The 17,702-nt window shown below is 44.9% G+C and overlaps 1 protein-coding gene across 1 annotated transcript in view; it reads right to left on the bottom strand.

Moving 5' to 3' along the window:
* Window positions 1-17,702, bottom strand: part of STRN3 (striatin 3) — a 104,849-nt gene that overhangs the window by 59,636 nt on the left and 27,511 nt on the right. The window contains exon 2 of the mRNA XM_065404210.1: window positions 7,192-7,295. Within this exon, the coding sequence (XP_065260282.1) occupies window positions 7,192-7,295 (104 nt within the window). The remainder of the gene's footprint in view (window positions 1-7,191; window positions 7,296-17,702) is intronic.

Here is a 17,702-nt window from a genome sequence, read left to right as displayed (position 1 = left end):
AGAAGCCAATAAAACAATTCTAAAATGTAGTTTAGATCACAGTTGTTAAACACTCAATCTGCCTAATACATTTATGTGGCCTCCTTGCATATTCAGATTCTGCAACACCTTAGCCTTCATTAAATAAAAAAAAAAAAAAAAAAAAAAATCTGGAAACTCAGGCCTGGTCTACACTAGGCGTTTATGTCGAATTTAGCGCCGTTAAATCGAATTAACCCAGCACCCGTCCACACCACGAGGCTACTTAGTTCGACATAGAGGGCTCTTAAATTCGACTTCTGTACTCCTCCCCAACGAGGGGAGTAGCGCTAAATTCGACATGGCCATATCGAATTAGACTTGGTGTGGATGGAAATCGACGCTAATAGCTCCGGGAGCTATCCCACAGTGCACCACTCTGTTGACGCTCTGGACAGCAGTCCGAGCTCGGATGCTCTGACCAGCCACACAGGAAAAGCCCCGGGAAAATTTGAATTCCTTTTCCTGTCTGGGCAGTTTGAATCTCATTTCCTGTTTGGACAGCGTGGCGAGCTCAGCAGCACTGGCAATGATGCAGAGCTCTCCAGCAGAGATGGCCGTGCAATCTCAGAATAGAAAGAGGGCCCCAGCATGGACTGATCGGGAAGTCTTGGATCTGATCTCTGTGTGGGGCGATGAGTCCGTGCTTTCCGAGCTGCACTCCAAAAGACGGAATGCAAAGATCTATGAGAAGATCTCTAAAGCCATTTCAGAGAGAGGATACAGCCGGGATGCAACGCAGTGCCGCGTGAAAATCAAGGAGCTGAGACAAGGCTACCAGAAGACCAAACAGGCAAACGGACGCTCCGGATCCCAGCCCCACACATCCCGTTTCTACGAGGCACTGCATTCCATCCTTGGTGCGGCCGCCACCACTACCCCACCACTGACCGTGGACTCTGAGGATGGGATATTGTCCACGGCCGGTTCCTCGGACATGTTAGCGGACGGGGAAGATGAGGAAGGAGATGAGGAGGACGAGGCAGTCGACAGCGCTTACCAAGCTGATTTCCCCAACAGCCAGGAGCTCTTCATCACCCTTACAGAGATGCCCTACCAACCCTCCCCAGCATTTAACCCGGACACAGATTCAGGGGAAGGATCAAGCGGTAAGTGCTTTAAACATATAAACCTTTATTTTTTACAAAACTTGAATATTAAGACTAAGAACAATCTGTGATTCATGATTTCTTCCCCCTGGGCGCTTAAGTAATCAGTAACAACTATTTAAAAAAAATCAAACAGTGTCCGGTTGTGCATGATTGTGCTGCCCAAGCTGCTCCACTCTTTAGTCCCTGCTACTGCAGCTATATGAAAAGCCGGTCTAGATGTCCGGGGATAGAGCAATCGTCCTCCACGGACATCTCCACAAAGCTCTCCTGCAAATAATGGGATAGCCTGTTCATCAGGTTCCTGGGGAGAGCGGCTTTACTTGGTCCTCCGAAGTACGAGACGTTCCCGCGCCAGGAGACAAGCAGGTACTCTGGTATCAGTGCCTTGCATAGCATGGCGGCATAGGGCCCCGGTCTCTGCAGGCTTTCTCGAAGCATCCGTTGGATCTCGGTGTCCGGGATCCTCATGAGAGTAATGTCACTCATGACAACCTGCTTTGAATTAGGTATGGGACTGTTAGTATTAGGACTGCTTGCAACAAGTTCCTTTACAGAACTGTGACCGCTGGTTTACAGCCACGCGGTGGGGGCGGGAGAAGGCCAGCATCCAGGGATCTTTCCCTGGCACATCCGCGAGGGGGTGGGACAGGGCCAGAGTTCCTGCTTGGCCGATTGCTGGCAGCACAGACTGGCAGTGCTTTCAATGTGAAAGGAGGCCAGCGGTACTCCTAAAGTTTTAAGCAGCCACAAGTCTACGGCTTACCATGTTTGCCTGCTACAGAGAGTACCGTGTCCTGCCCCGCTTCCCAGATCGGCAGTGCAAAAGCCCAGGCACTGAAGGCGAGGTTCGAAAATTCGACCTTGTCCTCAGTGCGCATGTGATAGGTGTGGTTCATGGTCTTGTTCACAGAGAAAGACTATGTTCTTGATTCACAACTACATTTATCTTTCGGAGGAATTCACTGCCTTTTCCTCATTCCCACAGCCACATCTGCAACTGTCTCCCAACCCAGCCTGGCATCACACTCCCAGAGGCTAGCGCACATTAGGCGGAGGAAGAAGAAGACGCGAGAGGACATGTTCTCAGAACTAATGGGCTGCTCCCGAGCCCAGGCAGCACAGCATAACCAGTGGAGGGAGAATTTGTCCCAAATGCACCGGACATACATGGAACGTGAGGAGAGGTGGCGGCAGGAAGACCAGCAGGCGACTCAAACGCTGTTTGGACTTCTGAGGGAGCAAACGGACACGCTCCGGCGCCTTGTTGATGTTCTGCAGGAACGGAGGCAGGAGGACAGAGCCCCGCTGCAGTCTATCAGTAACCGCCCTCCCCCGCCACCAAGTCCCATACCCCCCTCGCCCAAAGTCCAAAGAAGGAGGGGCGGAAGAGTCCGTGAAAACTCTCACTCCACCCCTGCAGACTGCTCAAGCACCGGAAGGCTGTCATTCCCCAAAATTTGAAAAGTCCTTTCCTGGCCGCCTCACCCAAGCCCCGGTCCAAGTTTCACCCCCCAGTTTCATGTGTGGTTGTTAATAAAAAATACGTTTCTGTTCATTACTGTTTCAGTCAGGCTCTTTTGAGGGAGAGTCTGTCTGAAGGGGGGAAGGGGCTTGGTAATTGGACAGGACAGTCACCTTTAGCAGGCTACAGAGGCGGGGGCAGGTCCAGCAGCAGGGCACATACACAGTGCAGTGACTAGTTACCCTGGTCAGTCTGGGAGGTGGTTTTCATCTTCTGTGGGGGGCGGGTGGATGTTAGTTGCTCTGTGACTTTGTGGCGGGGGAGGGCAGTTACAGATCGTATGCAGCGGTCCTTGTCCTGGATCACAGAGCCACGCAGCAGGGGATCTGTAACCCTCCTCCCCCTGCCATAAAGTCACATAGCCCCCACATACACGCAGTCCCACTCAGGAGGGCTGGCAGGCTCCGTTGAAACAACCAGTCCGCCACTGTGAATCCTGTCATTCCTGGAGTTTAGAAGGATCATTTGCATCAGTACACTACACCCGCTCCCCACCACAGTCTGCATCCCCGGTTTCAAAGATTCCCGCGAAAACAGTACTAAAGACAACGGTGTTCAATAACAAAAGTAAAACTGATTTTATTTTTTTGGAAGGGGGTGGAGAGGGTCTGTAACTGGAGAGGATAGTCATCCTTAACTGGGTAAAGAAACGGGGGCAGGTTCAGCTTCTCTGTACAGAAACTTAAAAGTCACTGGTTACCCTGCTCACTGTGGAACCTGGCTTTCAAAGCCTCCCGGATGCACAGCGCGTCCCGCTGGGCTCTTCTAATCGCACGGCTGTCTGGCTGGGCGTAATCAGATGCCAGGCTATTTGCCTCAACCTCCCACCCCGCCATAAAGGTCTCCCCCTTGCTCTCACACAGATTGTGGAGCACACAGCAAGCAGCTATAACAATGGGGATATTGGTTTCGCTGAGATCACAGCGAGTGAGTAAGCTTCTCCATCTCCCCTTGAGACGTCCAAAAGCACACTCCACCACCATTCTGCACTTGCTCAGCCGGTAGTTGAAGAGTTCTTTTTCAGAGTCCAGGGCGCCAGTATAGGGCTTCATGAGCCAGGGCATTAGCGGGTAGGCTGGGTCCCCAAGGATCACTGTAGGCATCTCCACATCCCCAAGAGTTATTTTGTGGTCCGGGAAGTAAATACCTTCCTGCAGCCGTCTAAACAGACCAGAGTTCCTGAAGACGCGAGCGTCATGAACCTTGCCCGGCCATCCGACGTTGATGTTGGTAAAACGTCCCCTGTGGTCCACCAGTGCTTGCAGCACCATTGAAAAGTAGCCCTTTCGGTTGATGTACTGGCTGGCCTGGTGGTCCGGTCCCAGGATAGGGATGTGAGTTCCATCTATAGCCCCACCGCAGTTTGGGAATCCCATCGCGGCGAAGCCATCTATGATGACCTCCACATTTCCCAGGGTCACTACCTTTGAGAGCAGTACCTTGACGATTGCGTTGGCTACTTGCATCACAACAACCCCCACGGTAGATTTGCCAACGCCAAACTGGTTCGCGACAGACCGGTAGCTGTCCGGCGTTGCAAGCTTCCAGAGGGCTATGGCCACTCGCTTCTGGACAGTCAGGGCTGCTTGCATCCGGGTGTCATTGCGCTTCAGGGCAGGGGACAGCAACTCACAAAGTTCCAGGAAAGTCCCCTTCCGCATGCGAAAGTTTCGCAGCCACTGGGATTCGTCCCAGACCTGCAGCACTATGCGGTCCCACCAGTCCGTGCTTGTTTCCCATGCCCAGAATCGCCGTTCCACAACATCCACATGACCCATTGTCACCGTGATGTCCTCGGAGCTGGGTCCCGTGCTTTGTGAGAGGTCTGTGCCCCTCTGAGTTCAGGCCCTCACCGCGGTGCCGTAGCCTCCTCGCCTGGTTTATCTGCATCTGCCTCTGGGAAAGGTGGATGATAACCTGCGAGGCGTTGACAAGGGCCACAACTGCAGCGATGGTCGCAGCAGGATCCATGCTCGCAGTGCTGTGGCGTCCACGCTGTCACTGACCCGAAAAGTGCGCGAACTGATTTCCCGCCGGCGCTTTCAGGGAGGGAGGGAGGGCGGTAGTGACAGACGGATGACGACAATTACCCAAAAGCACCCTCGACCCTTTTTTTTTTTTTTTTACCCAGAAGGCATTGGCGGCTCGACCCAGAATTCCAATGGGCAGCGGGGACTGCGGGAACTGTGGGATAGCTGCCCACAGTGCACCGCTTCCAATGTCGACGCTTTCCCCGTTAGTGTGGACTCACAAAGTCGAATTACTGTCCTTAGTGTGGACACACAACTTCGATTTTGCAATATCGATTCCACATATTCGATTTAAGTGAAATCGAAATACCCTCGTAGTGTAGACATACCCTCATGGTTGCAAAGCTAATGTTCCACACGTGAATGAAATTGTACGTTGATGCAATGATGTCTTCCTAAGTCTGCAGACAGCCTGAAACAACAGCTCTGTCTGCTTTGAATGGACAAGAAGCACTGTCCACTAAAGCAGAGGTTGGAAATAGTAGGAGATTAGAAAAACTAAGCAGGAATACTGCTGTTACAGGACATTCCCTTGTAACAAAATGCACTTGTACGTTCAGTTAGTCCTGGCATTTCTGTGCCCTTTTCTGTTGACTTCTCTATTCCTCTAGTTGCCTGTGAGGTATTTGTGCCAGAGAGGCTGGTCCAGACAATGCACTGGAAGCTGCTGTAATCAGCTCTCTCAGTAACAGAAAGGTATTGCCAGCGTCTAGCCTTGGGGATTGGTCAGAAAAATAGAAGCCCAGTAATGTTTAGAAGGCAATAAACCCACTAAGACGAACAAAAATGATTCATTTTTTGTTGCTTTGTTGTTCCGAGCAGGAGGTCTGATAAAGCCTTCCTGCAGCTGCAGGAGGCAGTTCAAACTGGCTGGCTCAGCCCTTTAAGGGTGTGGCCACTCCCAGCATGTTTTGACTGACAGATCTGGTTTACGCCTCCACGGAGCTGCAAGCAGATGTAAGACCCATTGTAATGGATCGGCAGACTTTCCCTATGAAGAATAATTCTTTTAGGGGTTTGAAAAGAATTTAGTGACCTCACACAAAATTTTCAAAAGTGGCTTATGTCACTTTTAAAAATGGGATCTAGGTGCTTTTGAAAATTCTACCAATAGTCTCAATAACAGCTTTCAACTACTTTTTAATTAAGTTATACCCTTTCTTAGTGACCGACCAGATCATGCTACCAAAAACAATTTTTATTAGAAAGGGACTACTGAAGGAGAGTTTAAGGTAGTTTTTTTAATTGCTTCACCATATCAATACTCATCTAGAATACAAGTCACTATAGTGAAGAAAGAGGATATGCAGACAGAATTATTCTTGGGCAACTAGCCTGAAGATGTCAAGGACGTGCATGGATAAATATATCTGAGTTGACTGCGGTTGCCAAATATAGTTTGGGGTTACTGAAGATCTACACAATAGGTTGGAGTATTTATTTATGTACTTATTTTTAAGTTGGGGGAAGGAGGTGGCATACTTCAATGCATACTTAGAGTAACACTGAGTGGAACTTCCCTACTTTGTAAGAGATTCAAACTGAGGACTAAATTTGACTCTACCATTAAAAATATTGTCATATCACCAGTAATTTCCTAAATATCTTTGAAACAGGTACTATATTTTGCATTCAACCAAAATATACAATAGAAAATTGTTTAGGTTTGAAAGGGCAGCAATAATGTACATTCACTAAATGCAAAACAATCTTTATGTGACATTCTTAAGGTGTCAGTACTAGTTTAATAGGTGAGAAACAAGTGATGTTAGGTATTCGCTATGTAACCTTCATATGCCTTCATATGCCTCATTTAGAAACAACACCTCAGAGTGTGACATTAATGCTTAAGGAATGCTGCTCTTTGAAATGTAAAATGCACATTTCACATTGTGAAACAAATGAATTAAAAAATGATTAAAAAAGAAAATCCTACTTTTCTTTATGATTTGAGTCTCGTCTGTATAACATGGAGCAGGAGAAGCACAGCAAATTTTTTAGTTATTCTATGTCTTTAGAAGTCTGAAAAACAGTGGTGGATTCCAGTTTTGGTTTTTTCTGTCACACAATTATTTTCTGATTTATGAAAGGTGAAATGGACAATGCTCTTTGTGTTTACTACTACTACACAGGATATTATACCAACATTTCTTCATACATCATAATATTCAACTTTGAAAACGTTGTTATTTGACTGCTATTGTGGCAGCAGCAGAAGTACAAAACTCTATTTCTGTAGGCCAGCAAAACAGCCAGTTTAAGAAAAAACTGGCCTTTAGTTTTAGGGATTTTTTCAGTAGGATATTTAGGAATTGCAGACTCTTTCTCAGACTAAATTTCAGTTTAGACCAAACTGATGGCAAAAAAAATGAAGAGTTCCTTTAATTTACTCAAGTTCTCTGAAATGTTCCTGTACCTTAGACCAAGTGTTAAAATGTAAAGAAATTACCCTCTATTTTGTAAAGTATCTTTCAGCACAGATAAATGTTGAATGAACATGAAAACATACCTTTCTTGTTTTAATGCATATTCTAACATTTTTATTCTTCTTACTAAATCTTTCTTCAAGTTTTCCTGACCTTTTCTTTCTCCTTGTAGAAAAGCTATCCGAGCCTGAAAACACAAAGAATAGTTTTGTTTTGTTCCATTCACCTGCAGTACGGATAAACACAATCTAGTTCACTGAATGACAAGAGTTTGTTTTGGTAATATTTAGTTTCAATCCTTGTAGCTGAAAGCATTACTGACAAATATTTGCTTCACTGAATGTTTTAATGCTACCCAACCAAAGGCATACAGGGGAAAGGCAGACCAAACACTTAGTTCCTTCCCCAGTTGAAATCTTCTAAGGACTTCAAATAGAGGGGAAACAGGCCAGGTTGTTGAATACACAGACAGCACATCTCAAAGAACAAGTAACCTCTTTTTCTTCATTTGAGTTGTTTATATGTGTGACATTCCCCTCTGGTGTTATCTAGACCGGTGATCTGCTAGGCCACTCCAATCCTTGACTCTGGGAGCCAGCCTTATCCTACTCTGCTGTGAGAACCCCCACTCCTGGGCAGTTCACGCACAGCCTCTGGCATGTAAGTCGCTCCCAGCTACTTGCAAGCGAATGACACTAGCCAATATCTCTGGTCCCAGACACAACCCTAGGAACCTCTGTCTTGCAGTGTCCAGTTATGCCCGCTGGACGCTGCAAGCTTATAGGAGTTTGTCAATTTAACAAAGAAATTGATAAGTACCAGGCTTGTTATCCCAAGGGGAGTCTCTGACACGCTTCAAACCAAATGCACTGCTTCCAGTAAAATAAACGAACTGATTTATTAACTAACTGGCTCGGGGTCCGGAGGCAAGGGGGCTGCCCAAAGCCCGTAGCGCTCGGGCAGCTCGGCTCTTAAACAGAGCCGAAGAGTCAGGGGAGGAGCAGAGCAGTCGCGGGAGGGGAAGTGCCCGGCCGGTATTTTTCCCGGACATGTTCAGCTTTTTGGCAATTCCCCCCGGACGGGGGTTTGATTACCAAAAAGCCGGACATGTCCAGGAAAAACCGGACGTATGGTAACCCTAGCATAGGTGGGGCAGGAGAAGGGCCCGGTATGTGTCCACTCTGTCTGTTTTATACTCTCAGTCCATGTGCTTGGGGAGCACAAGTCCAGGCATGTCTGGAGAGCACTGCTGAGTCTCTCCAAGCAAGGTTGAGCAATTCCCCTGGTGTGGCCTCATGCAGGTGAGTCATTGCATTGTAGCTCCCTTGCTGGACAATGGCTGTTGATGGGTTGTTTGACACCCCGCCTAGGCACTGGTTACTTTCCTTGCTGTTGCTTCTGGGGAGCTAATATCTGGCTGATTCCCCAACTTACAGCATGCTTTTGTGACCACCATACAACACAATTCTCATAACTTCATATGCATTAATGATACACATACACCTCTACCCAGATATAACGCGACCCGATATAACACAAATTCAGATATAACGCGGTAAAGCAGCACTCCGAGGGGGTCGGGGCTGCGCGCTCCAGTGGATCAAAGCAAGTTCAATATAACGCGGTTTTCACCTATAACGTAGTAAGATTTTTTGGCACCCGAGGACAGCGTTATATTGGGGTAGAGGTGTATATGGAGAGAAAAAAAAAGACTTTCAGCAGATCATAAACCTTTCCCCTGATACCTTACAAGGCATGCTGTATACGTAAGATCACAAGTATATGAAAATGAGGAATATGGGGATTACAGTACACTCCCCCGCCTCCCCCCCAAGGTATAGAATGTCACAATATGTCTTCCACTCTTGGAGACAGAAAACAGTTAACAGATGGAGGTGGGTATTAGATCTGTATTCATGTAAGAGTTCAAGTACTGCTCTACCAAAGGCTGCATCTCCTACAAATACCTGGCCAACTGCATAATGTTTCCTTAAAGTATGAATAGAAGATCATGTGGCTGCCTTACAAATTTCAAAAGAGGAGATATTATTAAAAGCAGCTACAGAAGCGGCTTGTGCTCTTGTACAATGTGCCTTAACTACTAACAAAGGATCCTGACCAGAAAAGTGACAGCACAATATAGTACATCACAAAATCCAGTTCAAAAGTGTTTGAGAAGAAATTGGTTTAACCTTTAACTCTGTGAGCATGTGTCACAAAATGATTTGGAAGAAATCCTAAAATATTTAGTCCTCTTCAGATAGAAAGCTAAAGCTCTATCTACATATAAAGAGTGTAGAGTCCTCTCTATTAGCGTAAGATTTTGAACAAAATATTGGTTAATTAATTGGCTCGTTAACGTAATTAAGAGGAGTTTTTGCCAAGCAATAGTTTTTGATGATCTGTCAAAGAGTGAATATCTGGTCACAACATGATCTATCTGGACGGAACCCAGCCTGTTCTTGTAATATTTCATTCACTGCTTTCTTCATTCTACTCAGCATAACAATAGCCAATACTTTGTCTGAGACTGATAGTAGTACAATACCTCTCCAGTTTGTTCATTAAGATCACCCTTTTTTTTTTGCAATCCCATGATCATTTCCAGTCTTGGACAGTTGTTCCTTCACCCATATTTCATTACAGAGTTTTGTTAGCTGCTCATTCAGAATTTCACCTTTCATACCAATTTGAATTCTGTCAAACATCAGGAGCGGTCTCCTGTTTCAGGCTTTTGATGGCTGCTTTAATTTCATCGGGTGTTCTTGGTCCCTCTTCTATTTCTAAGTTAGCACTGGCATTTCTCTCAAACCCATGAATGATAGTTGGCTCTGGACAGTTTAATACGGAATGGAAATGTTCTATCATCTGACTTGTTCTTCATGCATTTTCAACATTTGCCCATGAATGTCCCTGATCAGCATCACCTGTGATGGTCTGGTTCTTCCTGAGAAGTCTTTCACTATTCTTTAGAGCTACTTGACGCCGCCCCTCTGTGCTGCTTCTTCTGACTTTGCAGCCTTCAATACTGTCTACTGAATGACCCTGTGGAATATTGCTAGAAGCTATGGGGTGCCAGACAAGCTGATCAACATAGTAAGAAGTTTGTGTGAAGAAGCGGATGCGCAGTAAAATAGGATACAGGCCTGGGTGAGTGGCTCGAGCGTGTGACAGGAGTTAGATTAAGGTGTAAATTATCACCAATTCTGTTTGTATTAGCAATAGACTTGGTGATGAAGCGGGAAACAAAAGGCATCATGAATGGTGTAAAATGGATTAGCAGAGATGAGATTCATGATCTTGACTTTGCCAATGACACTGCTTTACTAAGTATGACATCAAATGGAATGACTGCCCTTACATTAGAGGTAGGAATAGGGAGCTGTAAAAAATGGACTGGAAGTAAATGCAGAGAAAACCAAGATTATGAAGATAGGAAACTGAACAACAAATGCAAAGATGTACATGGATGGAAAAGAAATTTAACAGGTAGAAGAGTTCTGCTATGTGGGGAGGGTGATGATATTTGAAGGTAGCTGTGAAAGATATTCATACAAGATTAGGAAAAGCAAACACCACTGGAACTGGTCTACCTGATGTGTTAGCAGCATAGGAGGAACTAAAGTCTAAGGTAAGATTAACATGAAACTCAGACACAAGTTAGGCAGGAAACTCAGATGACACCTTAATGAAACCTTATCCCACATGAAAAATCTTATAGGGAGGACCTGGTATCAAAGCATTAATTCCACCCACTCCATGAGCAGAAATAATCATTACTCAAAACTCTGTTTTCATGGATACAAGACTTAACAGACAGGTAGCAAATGGTTCAAACAGGGTTTTCATTAAACTTGACAACACAATATTCAGATACCATAGAGCAGATGGATCCTTTATAGGGGAAATACTTGAAGTAGACCCTTAAGAAATCTTTTTGAAATAGAATGAGAAAAATATATTAAAACCATTAATCTTAGGATGACAGGCAGATACTGAAGCTAGATTCACTTTAATAGAACTGATAACCCAGAGGATTTTAAGGACAGAAGGTAATCTAAAATGAAAGGAAAAATCAGCCTAGAAAAGGGAAATAATCCAATCAAAGCATCAAATCTTTTCCAATTACAGTTGTAAGTAGTTCCCATAGAAAGTTTTCTACTATTTATTAAAATGTCCTGAACTTCTTAAGAACAGATTTTCTCAGCCGCATTCAAGCAGCTAATATCCAGGCTATCAGATACAGGGATGCTAAGTCTGGATGAACAATTTTCCAGTTCTGATACCAAGTCACTATAGCCAGTCACTTTGTCAAGACACTTGGAGCCAAATATTATGTACTGGTAATGGGCCGTTTCTACCACAAATCTTAGCAATTTTTTTGGAGCAGGATGGAGATATGAAAATATGGATTAAGCAGATCCACAGTAGCAAACCAATCCAGTAGAGTTTTCAAAAGTATAGAAACAAGAGTCACCATTCTGAAAAGTCTTGAGTTGTCTCAAATCTAGAATGACCCGACCGTCTCCATTTTATTTGTGGTAGAAGGAAAATATGAGAATAGAAACCTTTTCTTTTTAATTGAAAGGAAACCTCTTCTATAGCTCCAAGTTCTAACAGACATTGAAATTCCTCTCGTAGAAGCAATTAGTGAAAGGGGTCCCTGAAAAAGGAGAGGGAGAGGAATGGTAAGGGTGAATAGCCTGAAATTGTATGACAATCAAAAATGAGTAATATCTAAAACCCATCTGTCCATACAGATGTTTTCCCAGGTGGACTGAGGCTGTCCACCAGCATGTTCTGAGTGCCTGGGGTGTACCCTGCAGAAATTGATGAGGTTCTATATTCACCAGTTCCATAAGCTGATCACCTATATGCACAGTGGGAGGAATTTTGCCCCTCGTTTGTTTAGATAGAAGACAGTCATCATGTTGTCTAGCATTATCTGGCCGTGACGGGATCACGTGAGTGGGAAGAATGCATTGCAGACCTGTCTGACTAGTCTTAGTTCCAGGAGACTAATGTGTGTCCTGACTCCCAAGGTGTCCACATACCTTGTGCTGGGTGGATGCCCATGTGGGCTCCCAAGCCTATAATAGGTGCATCTGTAATTATCATCATGTCAGGTGTGGGAGTTAGAAAAAGGGACTCAAAACACATACATGTTCCGAGTTTATCCACCAGGTGAGTGAAGCCCTGACACTGTTGGAGACTGTCACTATGCTGTGACTCTCTGGCATATATACTGACTTGATCCAGGGTTGCAGACAATGGAGATGGAGCTTGGTGCATGTTACTTAAGTACAGAAAGCCATGTGGCCTAATAAAGAAACAAAGATCTAGACTGTTTGGGGTTAGTGAGTGACTTGCTTTATCAGACTGCTCATGGCATGGAATCTGCCTGTTAGTATATGGGCCTGTTAGCCTGAGATAGAATTTTGGGTTTGATTTTTTTAATGTGTGTGAATAAAGAACAAAGACATTGTGTGTTACATCTGCTCACGAGCAGATGAGGTGAAAAGAGATGAGACAGACTTAAAGTGTTGCTCGATAGAGTGGGAGTTTAATATATGAGCGTACACTTGAACAGTCCTGCCTCAACTCCTCTCCCAAGATAAGGTCAAGCAAACAGTTGGGAGGGACGAAGGGGATGGGGGAGAAACACTAAAAGCGAAAAAAATGCCTGTCACTGACCAGAGCACAACCTCACTCCTTACCCCTCCCATGGATACAAAAGAGGTGGTACTAAAGCCCCCAGACCCAAGACCCTCCAAAACAGAACATGACCATAAAATGTAAGGGGTGGGACCAAAGGCATGCACTGCAGGTATAATTATGCCTGCTAAGGAAGGGGAGGGGGATACTGGGAAAAAGTCTCTACCGGTGTGCAGAGCTATGGATATGCTTGCTTGATTAATCCCAATAAAGACTGCATTGCCTGCCCTTTGGACTCCTGGTCTTCTGCTTTCTGTCTTTGTGACAAGAGCCAGGGGAAGGGCGAAGGGAAAGCCCTTAACACTGTCCCCAAGGAGATAGGTATTTGCTGTAGTCAAGTCCATGGCTGCCCCTATAAAGTCTATGAGTTGTGTGGGAGTCAGAGTAGACCCTTCCATGTTCACACAGATTCCCAGAGATGACAGAAGACAGGAAAAGGACAAGGTAGCCGACAACTTCCAGATGAGATCTGCCTGTTAGAAGCCACCTGTCCAAATATGGGAAGACTTTAGCTGTTTCGTCTCATCTGTGCTGCCACCACTGAATACCTTTATGAAAACCCTAGGTGCTGTTGACAGACCAAACAGGAGTATCCAGAACTTGTAGTGTTCCTGTCCTATCAGAAACCTAAGGAATATTCTGTCCTGTCATGATGAGTGGATGTCCACATGAAAGTAAATATATTTTGTGTCAAGAGCTGTGAACCATGTGTCCTTTTTCAAGAAATGAATTACTGACGAGAAATTTTAATTTGTGAATAAAAATATCCAGCTGATCTAGGTCAAAAATTGGCCTCTATCCTCCATTTTTCTTGGGAACTATGAAATAGCTGAGTAGAACCTTTTCCCTTGATGCTGAGGAGACACTTGCTCTATAGTTCCTTGTGAGAGGAGAGAGCCCACCTCCATCCTTTCAGAGGATCTCCTTGTGAGAGTTGTCTGTGAAGAAGGGCTGGAAAGGGGATTTTTGTAGGTGGAGAAAAACTAGACAGTATAGCCAAAGGGAATGATATCTAGTACCTGCTTGTCCATTGCTATAGCCCTCCAGTTGTGGGCAAACTACAATAACTGGTCAAAGTGTTCTTCAGAAACAGGTGGGGATGGCACCATTGGTAGGTCACAACTCTCTAGCATCCCATCAAATGTAACCTTTAGCTGATGAGATTGGGTGGCTGTTATCGAGATAGATGGGGATGCATATCTTGGCCTCTGTACCCTTTGACACTTGTGTGGCAGTTCATATGGTCACTGGTGGTAGAAAGGCTGTGGAAGAGGCCTTGGTTTATAGACCTGTTTATAATTCTTCCTTTTCAGGGCTGGGGTATACATGCCCAGGGAATGGAGAAGTCCATAATGGGGTTCTGAACCTCCCTGGGGAACCCCAAAAAGTGAAGCCATGACTGTCGCTGTATTACTACTGCGATCACCATAAATCTTGATGCAGCATCAGCTGCGTCCACTGCAGCTTGCAGTGAGGTTTTAGCCCCAAGTCTACCTTCCTCAACAAGGGCTTGGAATTGAGCCCTGTCATCCTGTGGGACTTTATTTCTGACCTCCAGGAACTTCAATTAGTTCAGAAAAATCGTATTTTACTAACAGAGCCTGGTAGTTAGAAATTCTGAACTGGAGGCTGGTGGATGAAAATACAGTACCTTCCTCCCCAGAAGGTCCAGGTGTTTAGCTTCTTTGTCCACAGGGTGGTCTTAGAGTGCTGCTTTCCATGGTTGTCTGTTATATTAGGGAATTGGGAGCTGTGTTGGTGAACAAGAATTCTGCCCATTGCAGGCATAAACATTTCACAGCCCTTTTAGAAGCTGGGGTACACATTGCTGGTGTATGCCATACTACTCTAGCCATTCTCATTCACTGGGAGAACTGCCTGAATGGGCTACAGGATAATCAAAATCTTGTGCTACCTATTTTGAACTTCTAATGGAATCTGAGGTAATGCTACCACACTCTGCAATAGTTCTTGATATTGTTTATGGTCATCAGGTAGGAATGGTGAAGATGGGACAATTGCCTCATTGGGTGAGGAAGATGATACACTGTTGTTACCACCTATACTGACAAATCCAGATCATTCTCCTCCTCCTCCATGTACTCCTGCGCAGCCAGCAGCTGATGTATAGGAGGAGAGGAATGACGCAACTCTGTGATAGAGTGCACAGATCCAAGACATCGTGCATAAGGATACCATGGACCCAAATGGGGCTAGTATGAAGGGTCAAAGGCCTGGTTGAAGTGACAGGCAAGGCATTGGAGGGTAACCATGCTCAAAGCCCTGTTTTGGCTAACCTCCCTGGGTTGGGGAGGTATTGGATCATCCTGGACACTGGATTCAGCCAATGAGAAGGCTAGATCTGTCTCCATCAGTGGTACCGGTGGGAGGAAGCTCTAGCTCATAGATGGACTAGACGGCTAACTCTTTCTACTTGAGGCAGCATCTTCTGCTGGGGTGAAAATGTCCCTCAAAGACTAGGACAGAAAGCAGAGGAGATTGTGGGTCCAGGAGAGTGAATTTCTGTATATGTCTCAGCCTGTCCTGGAATAAAAGGAGTCCCAGTTGACAGTTTTGCTAGATCTGGTGTCATGACAGATTTTGTGGTTGTGGGTCCTTATGGGACCAAGCCAGGCCAGGCCAGGCATCAGTAATAGGGCTAGTACCATTGGAACTCTGCTCCTGCACACTTTCCCTTCATGGTCAGGAGGCTTAGGGAGACCTAAGGCCTTGGGACCTGAGCACAAAGGCTCACCAGACTTGAAAGGAATCAGGGAGGGATCCCTTCTCTGGAAGCAGGCTTAAAGAAGGATCTGTTTTTATGTCTGTGAGAGTGCCACTTACTCTCAGGACATCAGGTCTTTAGATTTATCTGATCTGGCCTCTATTTTAGAGTTTCTGCTTGGAGAGGTGCTGCTCGAGGATTGACACTGACGTAGAGGGGGCTCCCTGGCCTGGATCTGACTGGGATCTCATGGCTTTCTCCATGAGGTGCTTCCTCAGTTAGAGATCTTGTTACTCTCGGGTCCGGGGTGGGAAGGAGTGACAGATAGTACACTTGGCAGACAGATAAGCCATCTCAAGACAGCAAAGGCCATACTGGTGGTTATCGCTTACCAAAAAGGAGGGCAGAGGAGACAGTTTTTGAATCCAGAATGCTGGTCATAGTACTACTCCCAAAAGCGAAGGGGAAAAGGAGATGGTCCTTGAAGTGGGGAAAAACTAAGCTGCACTAACTATATAAAGTACTATAAAACACACTAAAATCTACTAACAACTAAATACAAAAATATTTACAGAGATGAAGGTGGACGTGACGATAGCTCCAGATATAGAGGATTCCAAGTCAGGCCATGTGATAGTAAGAAGAAACTAGAGAGGTGGTTGGTCTGGTGCACCTCCCCTTACACTCTTGGTGTTCTAGGGTGTGGGTGCAAACCAAAGGGTCACTATTTGCAAGGTTTTCCAGTCTCAGGCGCATGGTGTGCAGGCATATCCACATGTGGAATACACACAGGAACCAGCACCTGAAGACACAACAAGTCTTAAATTAGTCTTTCCTACAAAAATGAGAAAAACATTTAGTTGAGGACTGTTTGCAATTCTCAAGGATAAAGCCTCAATTTCTTGTTAGATCTGGTTAAGAATGTCCTGCCCAAACAGTTTGTAGTTTGGAATGAGAACAAAAAAATAAAAATAAAAAAATGTTCGTGGCTTGAGAGAACCTGGCTTCTTGCAATAAACATGCTCTAGGGTTCCTCCCCCGTTTGACTGGTTTTGCTCCCTCCTTGAAGATTCCCATATTGCATGGTAGGCCTGTTGAATTCTGTAGGAGGATTCTGCAGCACTTTCAGCAGCTTATATAATGAGCCTCTGTCCTGGACCAAGTAAGCTACCATCTAGGCGCTACAGTTCAAGATACTAATCTCCCTTGGGGTTTTAACAGAGGGAATGTCTACAGGAGATTTGCTATTGAGAAAGCTGTCTACAATTTTCCAAAGGAACAAAATGTGTAAATGTCCTTGGTCTCCTCTGGGGTACTAAAATCATACCAAATTAGACAACAATGGAGGGAGATGAAGATTGCACCTGGCATATACAGCAGCAGAATCAGGAAGAGTTTGCATCTTTTCATCTCTATCTACTGGATCCTACAGTTAAACCATAATGATGAATTTGAATTTAGGTTAATTTATACTGTGGAATTAAGCAAAAGAAGAACAAATACCTGAACAGAAAAAGGAATAATTATTTAATGTTTGCATAGTATTTTAAACAGATGTGTTATCTAAACAATTGCTGTCTTTAAAATACAGTGCATGAGATACACAACATTATGAACTGAAAACACAGTACCAGAATTGCCAACTCTTGCAGATCTATCACGAGTCTCACAATATTTGGTGTTTTTCTTAAAGCCACAGTTGCCAGAATCAGATTACCACCTGAGAACCTAAGCTTTTATTTAAAATATATATATATATATATTATCTAGCTCTCGTGGCCAAGGAAAAGAACTTGAAAACAAGAGCCTTAAGCAGTCCAATACCAGAAGGCAAATAAAAAAACCTACCACTCTCAATTTTGCATGGAAGCACTCATACCACAGCAATGGGTGGCAGTATACAGTCTTAAAACAGAAAAAACAACAACATATTTTATAAATCTCTGAGTTTTAAGCCAATCATCATTTTTTGGAGCCTATCATGATTTTTAGACACTTTGGGTTGGCAATACTGCTATAGCTCTTGGATTTTGAGAACTTCCATACTATGACGCCAGGCAAGGAAACCAAAAGCAAGGAGATTGTCTCTCCTGTGCTCTAAATGTTCCTTCATCCGATACTCAGGTGGAGGACAAAGGAGGATGCAAACTAACA

The sequence above is a fragment of the Emys orbicularis genome, chromosome 4 (genome assembly GCF_028017835.1).
Source record: "Emys orbicularis isolate rEmyOrb1 chromosome 4, rEmyOrb1.hap1, whole genome shotgun sequence".
NCBI lineage: Eukaryota > Metazoa > Chordata > Testudines > Emydidae > Emys > Emys orbicularis.
This window is presented reverse-complemented; position numbering and strand designations above follow the sequence as displayed.